The following is a 17,600-nucleotide window of genomic DNA, read 5'->3' as shown; positions in this document are numbered from 1 at the left end:
AGTGTGTCTTTATTTAAACACATGTTGACGTGTGGCATTTAGTTGATCTGATTGGTGCACTTGCAGGAGGCGGGACACCAGGAGGCCACGTCCCCGTGGCTGCAGCCCCACTGCTGCTTCAGCTCAGGACAATTACTGTACTTATCAGTGTAGGGACAGGGGTTGGCTAAGAGGCAAACAGAAAAGGACACATAAGCAACTAAAGGAAAATTACTGGGGAGGGGGGCTGGATCTTATTCTTCATTTTATTAAAAAGCAGAGTCCTCGTCACATAATTTACATATTCTTCTGGATCCCTCCTCACCCCTCAAGACAGTATGTTTACACCATAAACTGCATGTTTAGAACAAATATACTCAAATGGTGAAATACAGCCGCTCTCTGACCTTGAGCTGCTAAATATTACAGACAGAAACATAATGTCCAGATACATGTCCTCCTACAAGCAGATTTATTATCTATTTGATGTAACTATCTGCTATAACAATAACAATAAATCTCATAAGGGATGACCTGGATAAAACATACAGTAATATCCATAATGTGTAATAGTAAAAGACATTTCCCTGCACTCCTCTAACAAGTCTACTCCCCTACATTTAAAAAAAGGAAAAGTACATACCTCCTCTGCATTATAATTTTTGCACAATTTCCAAAATGAAAAAAAGCTAAACATATCTCCATAGAGCTTGCTTGAGATTTTATTTTTGTACTCTGAATACTTCTCAAAGGTGTTCTGGGGCAGAAACGATCTCTTTGGCTCAGTGCAATCTCAGTTGGCAGAGCCAGAAAAAGCTTTCCTTACTTACTAGTTATGAAAACGAGCAAGAAAAAAACAGTAAGGAAGGCAGGAAGAAGACAGTAGGAAGATGAATGCTCTTCCAGCTATAAAAAAAAAAAAAAAAAAAATCTATTTATAGATCAGCAAGTTTCCAAAAGTAATTTGACTCATTAGTTTGTCTTGTTAAGACTTTTAGTTTTTTTTTCCTCCAAACTTTGTTGGCTTCACTCTATTGTTTGTTTGACTTGATTTGATGCCATTTGATATGAAATGTATTCATTGCTTTGTTGGTATTAAGGTCCTGCCTGCTCACCTGTTGCATTTACTTTTTTGTTTAAAACAATGTAAATAATGTCTCATTTCAGAAGCTCAATTACTGTAGATGAAATGCTAATGAACTAATTTCACGTCGGCTCTGCTTGCAGTATGTTTACTGAATAATAAATGTGTATTCTGTAGAGGCCGACTCTAATCTATCACATACATTGACAACAGGTGCGGGAATACGACAGTATTTATCACTTACTGCACAGTTTGTTGTCGCAAGCGTTGGGGCAGTCAGCGCAGGCGGGTCCTGACTTGTAGGGGCGCTCGTACTGGTAGTTTCCGCTGTAATGTAGGCCAGACCATCAAATATTCAACATAACAGCAAAGATATCAGCCCAAACATGTCACGAATATCCTCCGTGATGGCAAAACATATCTGAATTACTATTTATTGACCATTCAATGAGGTGTAAAGACGTAATTTTCACATTTCTCCTCATTACATGGGTTACAGCGCTTTCATTGCATCCACTTTGTAATTCATCTCAATTGCAGGTCAATCGCAAAGTGCTTCTGATGATAATTTCAACACTATTTGTGTTAGAATAGCCCTCTGAGTAGCCCATCATGCTCTGAAATGTACACATGATTATGACAGAAAATATCAGTAAAGCAAATGTGCATGAAAACTGGAAACCTTATTCCTTATATTCTTTGGATGTATGTGTATGGTGGTCCATTTATCTTAAAGAACACATAAACAATCACATGCACTCATTTAAAGTGGGAAGAACTTAATTTCCATCCAAAAAAAGACGACATTATAAAATGCTTACGGTGGGCAGTAGTGGCAGACGTAGAAGTACTTGTAGCGAGAGTTGGGACAGTAGGCCACGGCACAGCCAAGCTGGTTAGATCTGTACCAAACAACCTGTGCAAGAGACAAAATACAAAATCAGGAGGACATCATTGGATAGCTCCACAGTCAATACTCGCATTCAGTATTTGGTAATGAATCCTTTTTAATTATTTTTTTGTTGTTGTAAATACTGCAGATGCTGACTAATTTGCAAATTGCAAACTGTGAATATAACTGCACCTGTGTGAAGTGTCCAACCACTCCTCCGTTGACGGATCCCACTCCATAGCGCCAGTCCTTCACCTCGTCGTACCAGGCCTGGATTGCATTGGTCCAGGAGTCCTTGTAGCTGGACATGTACAGATTCTCCCCACAGCCGCTGGCTGGAGGTGAAAAGGAGGAGAGTGAGAGATGCTCCAGTCTCTGTCAGGCTTCTTAAACTCCGAAATGAATGTGTCCTCAATTCATGATTACACATCAAAGGAAGTCCAGAGTCTCCACTGCACAGCATCCTTGTCAAATCCAGGAAATTTAGGTGAACCCTGTGACTCACTTCTGAGGACATATTTCTGCTTTAAGAGGGTCAAATCAGTGGAACTTCTATTTATAGCTCCTCTATATATCTCTTTTATTTATATCGCCAACAACTCAGATTGCATATAGTTTTTCGTTGGAAAGAGATTATTTCAGGTTGTGTCGCCTAACTTCAATTTGACGGATGATTCTCCCTGACTACAGAAAACTTTTAAAAACTTTTTTAAAGTCATATACATTATAATACTTATTCAGTCAGATCAACAAATCAACAATACAAAAAAATACCAGAAAACAAATGCACCAAATTGTTGAAAGTATAACATGAAATCACACAATAAACTGCTACAAAAAAATCATAGAGTAAAAACAGCCAAGTAAAGTATTAATATTATTAAAATTTCCCTAAGTTTTCCGTCTACCAGAAACTGTAGATATATTACTTTAAAGAGCTGCCAACTCTACATCATTTCATTAGCCTGGACTCGTGCAGAAGTTACTGTCACAGGGTGATTTAAAATGATATTTCAGATGGTTTTACTCTCTTATTGCTCGAAAAGAATAAATTATGCGAAAAATATGGATTCATGGCATAAAATAGTAAGTTAAAAGTCCATATCAGTCAAACATATTTAAAAAAAAAAAAAAAAAAAAAAAAAGAAAGCTACACATGCTTTCTGTGTGAATGTGGAAGGACAGTGTATCGCACTTTTTGTGAGCCATATTAAAAACAACAAAAAAGAGGTGTTATAGGAACTCACTGCTGATCTCTCTCTGGCTGTCGGGGCTGTGGTTCATGGAGCAGGTTCTGGCCCATCTCTGAGCGTTGGCTGCAGCCTCTCTGTTCCAGCTCTGTGGGGAGCAGAAGGCAGAAGGCAGAACGGCCAATAAATCAGCACACGATCACAGCATATACACCGATTGATATTCAGGTGCTGTGTGCATGTCTGGAAAATCATTTAATTTTTATGCTGCAAGCGCTAATCAGCTCGATCAACTGAAAAATCATGTTCAGAATAAAGTATTTTTAGTGATGTCCGGTGAAGCACACTATGCTTTAGAAATTATTACATTATATTAAAGCCTTGTATAACAAAGTTTTACCATTTTTAGCATGTTGCTGGCTGTAGGCTGAACACCCCTCCTCAGGGCATTATGCTTGTCCACAATCTCCCTCTCCTCTGAGGAAGAGGTCAGGGTGGTCCCTAAATGAACACAATTAAAGCAAAACCACCACAAACAAACAGCTGAGTATGACTGAGCGAATGAATATACAGAATCTTAGTGAAGATTTCTGGGGGAAAACACTCACCCTCCTTCAGGTATGATTTTCAGAGATGAGAGAAGAAAATGATGGTTAATTTATTACACAATAAAGCTTAAAATGAACAGTTGTCTATAGATGTCTATATAATTCAGAGAAGACAATTAATTTAGCTTACATCCAGGGGCTCCACATCTGCAAAGGTGCCAGGCACCTGAAGGGCAGCAACAAGGCCCAGGGCGCACAGAAGAGAAAAAGTGTACATGGTCTTGGTTGAATCCAGAACTGTCAACCTCTAAGAGCCACATGTGTGATTTATATACACAAGACTATGCACACTCATGATAACTAAACACACAAATTCAAGGGCATCCCAGTTTCCAGAAAACAAACAAACTGCAGATAATGTACCACCTGTGAAATGTCCTTGGTGATACATATATATATATATCTCTATGGGAAATTATGGATATGTGTTCACATGTAAATTTGTGATAAAGGGGCATACTGTACTTTCTCTTCCGCCTTCTTTGGCAACATTATAAAGGGAAGGTGTTCAATATCAAAGAGAACGTTATATCTAAATCAACCTTGATAACATCAAATATAAAATGACTGCAGCGCCGATGTCTGCCTCCGCCAACCAGTTAAGTTGCAGTTAACATCCGTGTCTATTCAGACTCTCATCATATGTAGTGAAGACTTTGAAGGAATTTGGCCAATAAAGCTGAATCTGATAAAACACAAAGTTGTTGCAATGACGGTACAAAATGCTTAAAATATAAATGTTGCAGCAAAGAAGCTACAAATTCTAAATCGTGGATTCTTCACACACATATTCAACTCAACATCACAGAATATCTCAACAATCACGATGGATACCCAAGATTCATGTCACCAATTCAGTATCCAACCAAAAGTGAAATGTGGTCACAATCTCCCCTTCTGTTTCTAAGGTTATGGCATCATGGTCACGAGAAAGGAATGGATGTGAGGAAGCAGTGTGAACACCAAAATCTAATCAGTGCATCCCTGTGTTAACATTTGTGCTAAATTTTTAAGAAATTCCCTCAAGGCAACTATGAGATATTGCATTCACAAGAATGGGACAGATGTGAGGTCAGAGTAACCCCAACCTTTGACCTTTGACTCCCAAAATCTTTTCAGTTCATCCTTAATTGCAAGTGAACATTTGTGCCAAATTTGAAAAAAATTACCTCAAGGTGACCCAGAGATATTGCAATCACGAGAAAAAGACTGACAAATGGGATGGATATGAGGTTACAGTGTATTTGACCTTTGACCTCTGACCTAGAAAATTGAATTAGTTCATTCTTGAGTGAAAGTGAACAATTGTGACAAATTTGAGGAAGTTCCATAGATGGAGGTACGAGGCCAGATTAAAGCCAGAATAAGGCCATTTGCTGATTCAGATAACCTATAAATAAGAACAGTTACCACAGCAGAGAAGGTGGACGTTAGCAAACATCTGGCTTCCAGAAGCAGCCTCATTCTGTCATTGTAAACCACTGAGTCTGTGCAAGCTCCCTTTTTTGTAGCAACGCCACAAGTAGGGAGTGTACAGTGGGTACGAATGCTTTAAAGAGAGAAATATTCACAGTCACTGTACACATACTAAATTCATGAACCAACTCATTTAATTGTGCATATAACTTGCGACGCTGTCTACGAGTAACCTGATCATCTGAAAGAACTGTGGTGACACGAAGGTAAAACCAAAACAACGAGCTGAAAGAAACAACAAAGCTTTGTGTACTGAGGCACTCTGGATCATTCTTTGTCGGTCTGTCACTTTTACATCACACACAGCACTGGTTAACAAAGTCCATCATCATATCATCAGATCAATCCCGGTGCAGAAAGACTTTTCAACCATCGTCTTCGAAATTCCTAATATAAGTGCAATATTTTTATACATCATGTGTGCATTATTATGTATTTCTTCTCAGTTGTTGTTTTTTAAACACGTTTTCACTCATTGCTTCCACTTCTGTGCTGCTGCATCAAGTGAATTTTCCATGTGGGGATTAACAAGAAAAAACTGTTACTCACATATTTTCGCAGATTTCAAAATGTCTCTATTGTCTTCAGTATTTTTTTTTTTTTAACAAGGATGTTAAAAAGTGGAGCCCCTCTATGTTGGTAGACTATTTGCTGGACAGTAAAGACAGATGTTCCTCAGGCCAAATGTAATCAAAAACCACAGGCTTACACTTAAATAGATTTGTGCACATTTTGTACACGTGTAACAACAACCTTATTAATGAATAAATAGGCTAATATACACCCTGCCACTTAAAAACTATAACTGATAGAAAATATCTAAAAACAGATTGAAATTCATCTTAAAAAGTACTGATGCATTGTTGATATGTGAATGTATTGACTAGTGCAGCTTTAAGTAAAGGATCTGAATATCTCCTCCAGCTCAGCTGCACTTTATTGTCCCATGTCTTAAAGGACAGCTTGTTGTTTGTATATTACGTGTCCACATCATGAACCCATCCCACAGTGTGTTGATCTGCTCCCCTCCTGCGATCAGCACTTGGAGGTACAACCTCCACTGAGCATGCGCAGAGCCTCCGGTCGGCTGGATTTGTTCGCAGACATCATCACAGGTTGAAGCGAGCAGAGATCCGGGTTGTTTCGTTTATTTCTGCCCTCTCTGATCTCCTCCGCTGCGGTGTACAAACACAAACAGCACGGAGGGAGCAGAAGCCATAAGATGAAGAAACGTTATGTGGACGCGAGCAGGCTACGGAAAATGAAGAAGCTGAAGATCACGGAGAAGCTGTCTGAAAGGTAGCGAGCCGCAGCTTTTGTTGCGGTGCTCGTCTTTGTGTGAATTTCAGCCGTCGTCATCCTGCTCAGCTGTCTGCCTCCCATCCCACCTCTTCATCATCCTGCTCAGCTGTCTGCCTCCCATCCCACCTCTTCATCATCCTGCTCAGCTGTCTGCCTCCCATCCCACCTCTTCATCATCCTGCTCAGCTGTCTGCCTCCCATCCCACCTCTTCATCCATGTCTCACATTTTAAACCAGGCAGTCTGGAGCTTTAATGCGCCTCAGTGCGGCTGAATGGTCCGGCTGAGGAGGAGGAGGAAGAGGAGGAGGAGCGGAGAGTTACTTGCAGCCTCATTGTTTACAGAAAGACAGAATATGCACGTTGACGTCGGCCTGCTTTCCCTTCAGTCTCCTGAATCCTCTGCACTAACTGTGTGCTGTTAACACTGCTGTTCCTGGGAAATACGAGTACCTGTATTTTCCTGTTTGGCAAAAGGAAAGCAGCTCATTTGGCACCTTTTGGACGCGTCCAGTCAAGAACAGATACCTGCAGAAGAAAGAAACCACTTGTTTTAATTGTGCATCTTCATGTTGGCAAGACAAGCCTTGAAAGCGTTGTTATTTCCACGGGAGATATAATCACTGATGTATGGTTGTTTTAGAAAAGGAAAAATGTCACACGTACAATTCCTGCTTTTTGTTTGCTCTTTCATGCTCTTTTTTTGTGCAGTAACACACACACACACACACACACACACACACACACACACACACACACACACACACACACACACACACACACACACACACACACACACACACACACACACACACACACACACACACACACACACACACACACACACACACACACACACACACACACACGTGCACGCTTGACTGCTTTGATAGAAATACCTGTAGAAGATGCATTCAAATACCTCCTACAAGGCAGATTTGAACTTGTATAAAGAATTTAGACGCTGTGGGGAACCCTTTACCTCTCTCTTCCTACTATTAAAAATGAAATACTCCTTTCTTAAAAATGTGACTAAACAAGCATATTCTGCAGTTCTATTTCAATTATTTGTGGAATAAATTAAAATGATCTCTTCAGCAACACTATGAGGCAAATTTGAATTTAAATGAGGATTACAAGATGCTGTGATGTTACTCTTTTGTCCTCTTTAGGGTCAAATATGGTCCTTTATTGTTGCTGAATAATTGATATACAATCAAATAAAATTGAGTGCGATAAAAGACTCTCAGAAACATTATAAGGCTAAGTTGAGCTCAAAGGAGGAATTTAAGTGTTGTTAAGATCCCTCTGTCCCTCTTATCGTTCCAGATGAAATATTTTCATTTGTATTATATTTTTAGTGGAATAACTTAGAATATTCTTAGAATACAAATCTGTGAGCTGAATTGAAATAAATTCTTTACTAGTAAAATGAAAAGGCCGATTTGAACTTGCAGTAGGATGCTGCGGTGCTCCCTCTCTCCTCCAGATGAAATATTGCCATGGTTACCAAACAAAGAAGGGGTGCTGTGATAGCAGCCTATGGATGAGCAGAACAAAGGAGGAAACCACAGCTCCTGTTTGTCTTGTGGTCGCCAATAATATGAACGGGAGAACAGTCATTGTTCTTTCGTGCCTCTGCTTTATAGGATCGACTGTTTTTAAGATGCAGCTGCTCAATTATAGGTTTAGCACTGCATTTGATGTACAATCCTCCGAGTGCCTCACGCCTCGACTGGGCACTTAACTGCATCTGAAATGCTTGTATTTACCAGAATGCACACATTTCTTTCAAGTCCAAAGTCAATACGTCCATGTGACCATATTTGATGTATAATAGCAATGAAAGCTTTTTTTTTTTTTTTTTTTTTTTTACTGTTTCATCTTTTTGCAGTGCGTACACCTTCCTGAAGTTCATGGTGATGTGGACGCTGGTGCTGCTGGCAGATTTCATTCTTGAATTCAGACTGGAGTACCTTTGGCCGTGCTGGCTCTTCTTTGGGAGTGTGTACACCACTTTCCACTGCCACGGGCTGGTGAGGACTCCTGCTGTGTGATTTCAGATTCAGTGCTGAGGCCCTGATGATAGTAATCCAGCCAGGGCTGCGTGGTAGACTGCTGACATTTAAACACACAGACAACATGGCTGTTGTTGCGTTTTAGCCAAACGGATTTAATGCATTTTACTGAAATCTCTTTGTGTCTCTTTGTTTTCAGGTTATTTGTGTTGTTTTTGTTTGTGCTGCCTTCACCCTGGACATCTTTTGTTTAATTTTTGTTCCTTTGCACTGGCTGTTCTTTGTGGCCAGCACCTATGTATTATTCAATTATATATGGCACACAGGTGAGTATGTGGATTATTAATTTGTTCTGTATCTTTTAGCACACAATATGGCAAAATCTCATGATAATTAATCTTAGTTTGTAATGGATATACTGCTTTTTTAGTGAGCTACACAAACTTGGAATAAAGTGTGACCGTATTCTGTCTGATTGTTTTGTCTTCCTCCTCAGAGAAGGGCATCTGTATATCGACGGTGTCCCTGTGGATTCTGCTTGTGTACACAGAGGCTTCGCTTCGACTCAAAGACCTTAAAACCTCTCACGCCAACCTGTCTCATCTTTTTGCTGCACACTGGTATGTCGATACAAGCGTGACTTTAGCAGAATTTCATGTATTTGTTTTTATTGAGAATTATTTCAGCAAAATTGACTGCATATATTACCTTATTGTATTATTCCTAGACTTTGTGTACACCATTGAATAGATTTATGGATTCCTGTATTTACACCCACTGCCTTATGACTCAGTTAAGTGTGAAGGGCTGGCTGTAAAAATACACATACATTTATCTTTAGAGTAATACTTAATGTTAGTTTTCAGTGATAAACCGAGCTGTGTTTATATTTTAGTTCCAGGGAAGCTACATTAAATTCTAATTGCTTTGTTTTCCCTCTTCACACTTCTTTCAGTATTGGATATCCTGTAGTTTATCTGGGGTTTGATGCCACCTGCTACTTCACCAACATCTTTAAGCTGCGCATACAGAAGGCCGTGCAGAGTGAGAACGACTTCCACATGCACCTCCTTCAGCACTCGCTCCCTCCAGGCCTGCAGGTTTACTCCAAGACTGGCGCAGATGGCAGCAGCAGTAAGTCTCTGCACCTGCACCGTCCATTCATTTACACTTCCACCATCCACCATCCTACAATCTGCAGGATTTTTCTATTCTTATTTGGTTTTTATCATTCTTGTTTCTGTGCTGATTTCTGAGATCATTGATTTTGAGTTTCTGGAGGTGATGCTTCAGTGTTTGGTTGATCCCCACCCATGGCAAACATGAGGTTGGTTGGAACAACCTTTTTTTTTTTTTAAATTTCAATAGCTTTTATGAACTGGGTGTTGGTAGAACTTATAGTTTGGTATCTCAAAACCATTCAAAAACTAGATATAAATGTATTTCTATTATTAGAATATTGCTCTTACTTGAATGCACACTGCCATCCTTAGTGAGGATTCCTCCTCTGATATTGCTATATTGTGTTGGCAAGACACTGAATCCAAAGTTGCTTCTGATGGCAGACAGGCATCGTACAAATATTTTCACAGGCTGAGGATTCCTCGTCGTGATGAGTAAACTGACCTTCATGTGTAAAATCAGTGGAGTGTCCGTTTAACACCAGAGAGAGTAAGTTGCGGGGAGGAGTGCAGGCGAGTCGGTCCTGTTTAGGTTACAGAGAAATCGGTGTCCAAATTCAGAATATATAAATGCAACAGACTGAAGTTTCTTTACTTTTGTTCAAAACAAAGAGTACAAACTGTAAATGTTTTTTTTACCCTAACATAGATGTTTCCATGCCCATCTTCAGAGTTGAGTGATGATATTGACCTTTTTTTTGTCTTTCTGCCTGTTTTTGCAGCCTCAAAATGGAAGATTAAGCCTGAGTTAAGTCAATACCAATGTCAGAACGGCGCTGTGGTGACACATGACGAGGCACACACTGTGGACTGCCTCCAGATCCGCAGTGAGGACAGAGCCACAGACAAGGGGTCACATGAGGGGAGGTCAACTGAATCGAACCGGCGGCCATCATCATCGTCGTCGTCCAAACCCGGTGCGGGCGAGTCCAAAGATCTGCCTCACGGCGGGGCAGGAGGACCAGAATCATCTGCAGCCCCAGAAAATCTACCTCAAGAGGAGCACGGAGGCAAAGCCACACGGCCGGCCAAGAGCTCCTCACCAAAAGCCCGAAGAGGCAGCACAAACACTCCGTCACCACCTGCAGGGAGGACTGAGAAGAAGCAGAGATCGAGCTCAAAAACAATCAGCCCCAACAGGGATGCAGCAGACAAGAGTGCTGCAGCAGCTCAGAACTACCACGCCGAACAGATAAGCAAGTCAGTCGCTGTTAATGTCAGCTCAGCCGGGCTCGAACCTGAAGCACGGGACGGTTACATTCAGCGCTAAATGTTTCTGTCTTTATCTTTCAGGCTGGAGCAGGAGATGAGGAGGCTGAAGGGCGAGCTGCAGACGAGCAGGCAGAGCGAACAGGAGCTGCGAAGTCACATCTGCAACCTGACCAACAGCGAGAGGAGCCTGAGACCAGAGGTGTCGCTGCTCAGACAGTCCAACATGCTGCTGCAGAGCAAGTGAGCGATCCACCAAACCGGCTGGGGAGAGCTCGTCTCCGGCTCCTTCAGTGGGATATTTCACACTCCGCATCAGTCTATAAATAACAGCTGGGGATGAATGCATGCGAACAGCATTTTGGGTAGACAGCTACTGGACAGATTTTTTTTAATCCTCTTTAAGAGCAGAACAACAAAGAATGCCACACAAAGACATGTTTTATATGTGATATATACATGTCACAACTCTGTCTTTGAAGCTTCGCACTGCCACTTGTAGATATATTCATATCGTTTTTTCTTTACGCGTGTCTTATACTCTGTTTTTACAACAGTGAAAATGCTCCTCCGCTCCCACATTTCATTGAAAAGGTGACTCCACAGTTTCATCTGCAAAAACAAATCAGCACTCTGAACACATTTAAAACTGAAGAAAGGCACATGGTTACTGAGATCATCCAGTCACAGAGGTGCTCTCACACATTTACCACATCAAAGCCACATCCAAAAGCCGGAGGCTTTAAATTGCTTTTGAGATGAGCACGTTATGCAGTTTTTATCAGCACCAGCAGCTTTGATAAGACTTGCTCCAGTTTTTAAAGCAAGGTGCTCTCCAGTGACTAAGCAACTACAGAGATGATGAGAAACACTTTTAACATTTCATGTCTGTTTTTGAAGTTCGGTGACGGCGCTAATCTCTAAAGAGTCTTATTTGCATGTGGCACTTATTTATTTATGGTCCTTTTTTTTGTTGACATTATCTAAACTGAGTTTAATGTCCTTCCCATCAGGATTCTGTGTTTGACTAAAACCAAGCAGAGGGACAAGCAGACCAGTGCGATGCTGGAAAAGAAGACCAGAGTAGAGGCAGAGGCCAGACTCTCTGCTGAGAAACAGTTGGCTGAGCTTCAGGCTCAGAAACTGGAGGAGGCAGCGAGCACAGCCAGGACTCTAACAAGCAGGTAAATCACAACCGCCAGACCTTTAAGTTTCCTGAAGGTGTTTGCTGCCTTAAAACTAAACCTGTGTATTCATTTGAATCCAGAGTAGAATTAAATGCTGCTGTGAGTGTTTTAGTCGAACATTTGAAGAAATAGGTTGAATTTGGCTTATTCGTTTCCTTGCTGAGAGTTAGATGAGATCCATACTGGACCAATTACAATTATTACATAATCGCCTGATTGCGATTATGTGAAACAATTATTTCGTTGCGTTCATTTCCATTTATCTGTATAAAAACAGCTGAATGGAACTATCGGAAATGTCATATTTCTGTCACTATTTCCACGTCGTTTTCCAACATTTGAGGTTCGACTGTCACTCTTTTGATGACGTCATCTCACTTTGCCCTCCTTTTGCTGTAGTTTAATGACACGAGAGGAGAATTAGCACCACCAGGTGTTTATCTCCTTGTATTTTTGACCAACTGTATTTCAATGAGCATCTATTGACTTGAACATCAATGATGCAGTTGCAAAGCCAAACACTGCAGCACTGCTGTGGTAAGATTTTGGTTTTACATTCGATTAAAAAGGAGAACCCGACAACTTGGAGGAGGTTCCTGCTCACTCTGTATTTCATTCCTTTTAGGTGTTTCTTAGAAGTCACTGTACCTACTCCAGAAATAATCCAGCACGAACCCCCACCCCCACCCTCAAAACCACAAACTGTAGTGTTTTTTGTACAAATTAAAAACATGAAATATACCTTGTTGAAATGTGAGCCTTATAGGTCCTGTTGGGGGATGTTCTTACCTTTGGACAGAGCTCGGCTAACTGTTTCCTCCTGTGTGCTGAAGCAAAGCGTCTTTTTCTTGCTACACATTGACCACACAGATACGACCGCGTTGTTGATCATCTCGTCTAATTCTCTGCAACAAAGAAAATAAGCAACATATCAAACTATTGCTTTAATGCACACTTCACATTTTTGCCGACTGTTAACAATATTTACTTTCTTTTTTATAACTGCTGTCATTGTATGTATTTAATTTTTTTTAAAGTATATCAGTGTGAACAAAATGCAAATGAAATGTCATGTTTCTTTTTGTGTAAACTGGTCTTCATCTCCAAATGAAACCACTTATTTTCTCCGTCTCCTACACCAGGCAGGAACACTGTGAAACCCAAATGTTAAGGAAAAGAGTTAAAGATCTAGAGACAGAGTACAAACAACTACAGCTGGAGTGTCAAGTGAAAGAGAGTCGTGTGGTAGATCTAGAGAGTGATGTTGAGGTATCTTTTTACTCTATTTGGGAATGAACTTGTGAGTTTCAGTGTCTGTGAGTCTCGAGTGGGTCCAGTATTTGGTTGTTTGAAGTAATTTTGAGTTGTTGTTTCTGATTATTTTATGTGTGTAATTATTTTTCTTGTCAGAACACTGAATGGTTTTCATTGGGAACATTTAGTATTTTTTGTAATCTTGTTTTATTTTGGCCTGCAGTCAACATGTTGCACTTTGTCATCACATCAGTATGCAGTATTATTGTATGGTTGTTTGTGTCTGGCATCAGGTGTGTACGTTGTTGATCTGTGTGGTATTTGATTTCATGTTAGTGACATACTCTCCATGACGCATGCTGAAACAGAAGCCAGGTCTTTCATGAAAGCATTGCACTACTTTCTGTCGGTCGTTGGGTGCAGGCCACCAATCACAAAAAAAAGCGAGAAAACGATCAAAGTTAATGTCAACACAGAAAGAATCATCTTTCAGAATATTTAACTTTTAATGTGCAGCTTTCATGTTTTTTGAATGGCTGTCCAACTCATCATCAGTGTGTGATTCTCCGTGGTGCATTCGTTTCCTAAGTGAATCACTCAAAACTTTGTGTCAAAAGAAACCAAAGCACTGACTGAAATTTTAAAACGGATACTTGGGAAACCAAAGCACCGACTCCCTCAGGTGGTCACCACAGGAGGTGGGACTGGCCTTTTGATGCTTTGCACTTGTTCTCACTGCTGATGTGTTTTGTTTTTGGGGCTCAGGCTTTGGGAAAGTACCGCTGTGTGGAGAAAGAGACGGACATGCTGCTGTCCACTCTGTCAGCCATGCAGGAGAAGGCTCAACATCTGGAGTACAACCTGAGCGCAGAGACTCGCATCAAACTGGACCTGTTCTCCGCACTGGGAGACGCCCGCAGACAGCTGGAAATCGCTCAAGGTCCACACTCTTCTGAAATGATTTCATTTACTGTTTTGTCTCTAACTCAACTTTAAATGTATGTATCCTTTAAGTGCCTGCAGTGTGTGACTATTGGAGTTATCTGCTTCTGCTTACTTCATGTCATTAGTCGTGTTTGTGTGGAAAACAGGATATCTAAAAAAAAACTGGCATCAGATCATAAATCTCTGTTGAGGAAAAGTAGACCACAAACAAGGGAACAGGTGATGAGGTTTTTCTGAAGGAATTTGGACCCAACAGCACCACTGTGTGGTCATCCAGCATCTTATATTTTTCCTCCACTCCTTAACAAAGGCATTGCTCGAAGACATGTTTCTGGACCAGTCATACAAGTTTATTTTAGACTTCACCCAGCATTGTGCATGATGTAACTGGAGGACATCTGCATGTGTTTTTTTTAATGTCCCGTTTTTCTGCTCCTGGTTGATAGAGACTCTTAAAGTGTGGCCTGTTTCACACAAACTGCCATTAATGCACTGCACAGTTACATCCAAATGGAGATGATGTGTGTGTGTGTGTGTGTGTGTGTATATATATATATATATATATATATATATATATATATGTATATCAACTCTGATACATCAAATCTTTGATAGAAAAACTCATATTATTCCCAGACAGGTTTCAAGTATTTTACAAAAATCCAGTTAGCATCGTGTCTGTGTTTTGCTGAAAATGATGTTTTGATAAATATGAGATCTAGAACACGATGCCGCCTTGATAAATTTGTTATAGTGCAGAAGTTGATCAATCTTAGCGATTGTGTCTTCATCCAGTATCCTCATCCTCACATCCACCTTTGTGTGTGTCTGACAGATAAAGTGATGAAGCAGAACAGGGAGATAAGTGAGATGAAGCAGAAGATCGCGGAGGTGATGGCGGTCAGCCCCGGCGTGTCCTACATGGCTCCTCGGCCGCAGGTGCCTCAGTATCTCACCAAGCTAATCAACTCCGAGCGCTACATGCTGAATCCACGGGCGCTGATGTACCAGTGTCTGAAGAAGTAAAGGATGACGCTGATCTTTGACGCATCGTCAGACCTCCTCGTCAGACCTGGCGGTGTTTATTCCAGAGCTAAACACGGTGAAGTCATCTACTTCCAGCCACGAGTGGAACCAGAACGATCCTCCACAAGTCGAATGCCTTTCGCTGCACTGTTGGTGCTAACTTGATATTATTCTGTATATTTCCTGTTCCCTTCCACATCAAGGGTCAAAGAGTTTCACTCCAAAATGAGGTATCTAATATGCAGAGCTGCTCAAGGCACACATTTTCATGTAAATGCATACCTATCATCATTGGATGCAAAGTCAAGGAGTCAACATCATTGCTAATTCAGACCCTGTAGATTTATATACGAGTGAAGATCTGGTGCTGGACGTGGACGTTTCCACTCGAGTCACAGCAAAGGAATTAAATACAGAGCGAGCGGGAAGCACATGGCAAGAAAAAGCTGGGCCCTGTGGGGAAAAAGAAACGTCAGATCAGCAAACATGTTCAGATTTTCACTAAAAGATACATACAGCTGCCATCTGGTGCCGCCAACAAGTTACTGCTGCAGCTGCAAGATATGTGACGAGCACTCTTGTACAGTGTAATTCCAGCCATGAAAGTCAAACCAACCGTTCAGTTTGAAGTATTGCACGTCGGGAATCTAATCACCTCGGTTTAAATGATCACAGAATTATCTTGATCTGACTAAACAATTCAAAATAACACAGTTGTTAATTCCTTTGTGTCAAATTCGTTTCCATGTTTATTTAAGCCTTTTTCACAACAGACATTTCGATTTGTCGAAGTAGGAAAAGCACAAGTGTTATTACTCTCGTTTTAACAGTAGCTGCCTTCTTTTCAAGTGTCCCGGAGATCTGTGATCATGAGACAGCACACTCAATACCAACCATGTAACCAGAGTAGCTAAAAGGTATTCAGCCTTCATTCAGTTTTTTGTTGACACTTGTGCTTTTCTTCTGTGAAAAAAGGGTAAATTAGAAAATACATGTTGGAAAGTCATTTCGATTTTGAGCTGCGCCACATTTTTGCAAAACATGTTTAGACTTTAAAAAATTGTGAACTGTGTCTCAATATGATTATAGAGAGATGAAAAATGATTTTATTGAACTATCTCCAAGCCCTAGTTAGTTGTGTTAATGGATTTTGATTGAATTTTAATACATCTTTATTGGATAAATTACAAATATGAGGTCCAAACAATATTCTATATGCATTTCTCTCAAAGAATAAATGTACCTATTAAACATATTCTACAATTTTAAGGTACGTGTGCAACAAGATGTTCTTGTGTGTGCCTGTAAATAGAGAAATAAGACTATTTGAGTTGTGCTGAAATTCAGACGAAAGTCGTGTGTTCATCAAATTAACATTTTAAAGATCTAGAATTCAGTGTTTTGAAATGAGACCCTTCAGAGTTGGAATATTTCTATGTAACAGGCGTCGTCTCTGTAGGAAGCTTCCTGGCTGCAGTCAGGGAGACTCTTGAGAACAATTAAGTGATGTTTTATTGTCTTGAGTGCCCTGATGAAGCTGTTGTTAGAGGATCTCAGCCGGAGCTCCGTTCCAGCTGACGGCTAACAGCCGCATCTTAACGTTGGGCAGCTCGTTGTGGCAAACTTCTGGAGACCGTGGAGAAAAGTGAACCGACTGGTCGCTGCCAGAATTTGAACCGTGAGTTCGAGTGGAGTTGTGAATAACAAGGAATGGTGTTGACCAAACATGGCTCATGAATTTAATTACCGTGCCTATATACATTACTTTCAAACTGGGAAGTAAAAACACAATTTTAAAGTGAAAGAGTAATGTGTTTGACTTGAAGTGCTATGTACTGGTTTTGTAGTTTCTGTTTCATTTTTTTTACTCACACTGTACAGAATTGAAAATACCCACGCAGCTGAAAAACACTCATGAACTGGATGTCGCCATTTTGGTAGCTTTTTATTTAGAGTGTGTTTCTAGGGTGTTTTGTATCAAAAATATTTTTTAGTCTTGCTGTACTTCTATTATACTGCTGTAATTTTGTACGGCAACGTGTTTGTCAGCATGAAATGTGTTTTATTCAACTGTTATTTCAGCACACATTGTGACTTTATGTACATGAATATACTTGTACAAGGGCTACTGTTTCTTAACATTTTGAACAAATAATTGTTAATTCAAACCGTGATGCTCTGAGGTCAGAGATCACACTCCTGATACACCAGGATGGGGTTTTGTATAAATAATTTAAACTATTGAATTTTG

At 40.4% G+C, this 17,600-nt stretch overlaps 2 protein-coding genes across 2 annotated transcripts; one reads left to right on the top strand and one right to left on the bottom strand.

Moving 5' to 3' along the window:
• Positions 1–38: 38 nt before the first annotated feature.
• Positions 39–3,970, bottom strand: LOC138631952 (serotriflin-like). Its single transcript, XM_069717163.1, has 8 exons — positions 3,884–3,970; positions 3,754–3,757; positions 3,546–3,646; positions 3,203–3,293; positions 2,148–2,290; positions 1,885–1,979; positions 1,308–1,390; positions 39–166 (listed from the first exon to the last, which is right to left on the bottom strand). Exons 1-8 carry the CDS (start codon positions 3,968–3,970, stop codon positions 39–41), a joined length of 732 nt encoding a protein of 243 aa, XP_069573264.1.
• Positions 3,971–6,289: 2,319 nt separating this feature from the next.
• On the top strand, positions 6,290–17,597 carry LOC138631918 (macoilin-1). The gene is made up of 11 exons (XM_069717115.1): positions 6,290–6,528; positions 8,424–8,565; positions 8,747–8,873; positions 9,044–9,167; positions 9,503–9,681; positions 10,451–10,928; positions 11,022–11,180; positions 11,951–12,121; positions 13,267–13,393; positions 14,144–14,318; positions 15,159–17,597. The coding sequence occupies exons 1-11, from the start codon at positions 6,452–6,454 to the stop codon at positions 15,347–15,349; spliced, it is 1,950 nt and encodes a 649-aa protein (XP_069573216.1). The 5' UTR covers positions 6,290–6,451; the 3' UTR covers positions 15,350–17,597.
• The last annotated feature ends 3 nt before the right edge of the window (positions 17,598–17,600 follow it).

Source organism: Brachyistius frenatus, unplaced genomic scaffold, assembly GCF_029030835.1.
Source record: "Brachyistius frenatus isolate BFR_SWC_R1_liver_20210118 unplaced genomic scaffold, ASM2903083v1 Contig_169, whole genome shotgun sequence".
Lineage (NCBI taxonomy): Eukaryota > Metazoa > Chordata > Actinopteri > Embiotocidae > Brachyistius > Brachyistius frenatus.
This window is presented reverse-complemented; position numbering and strand designations above follow the sequence as displayed.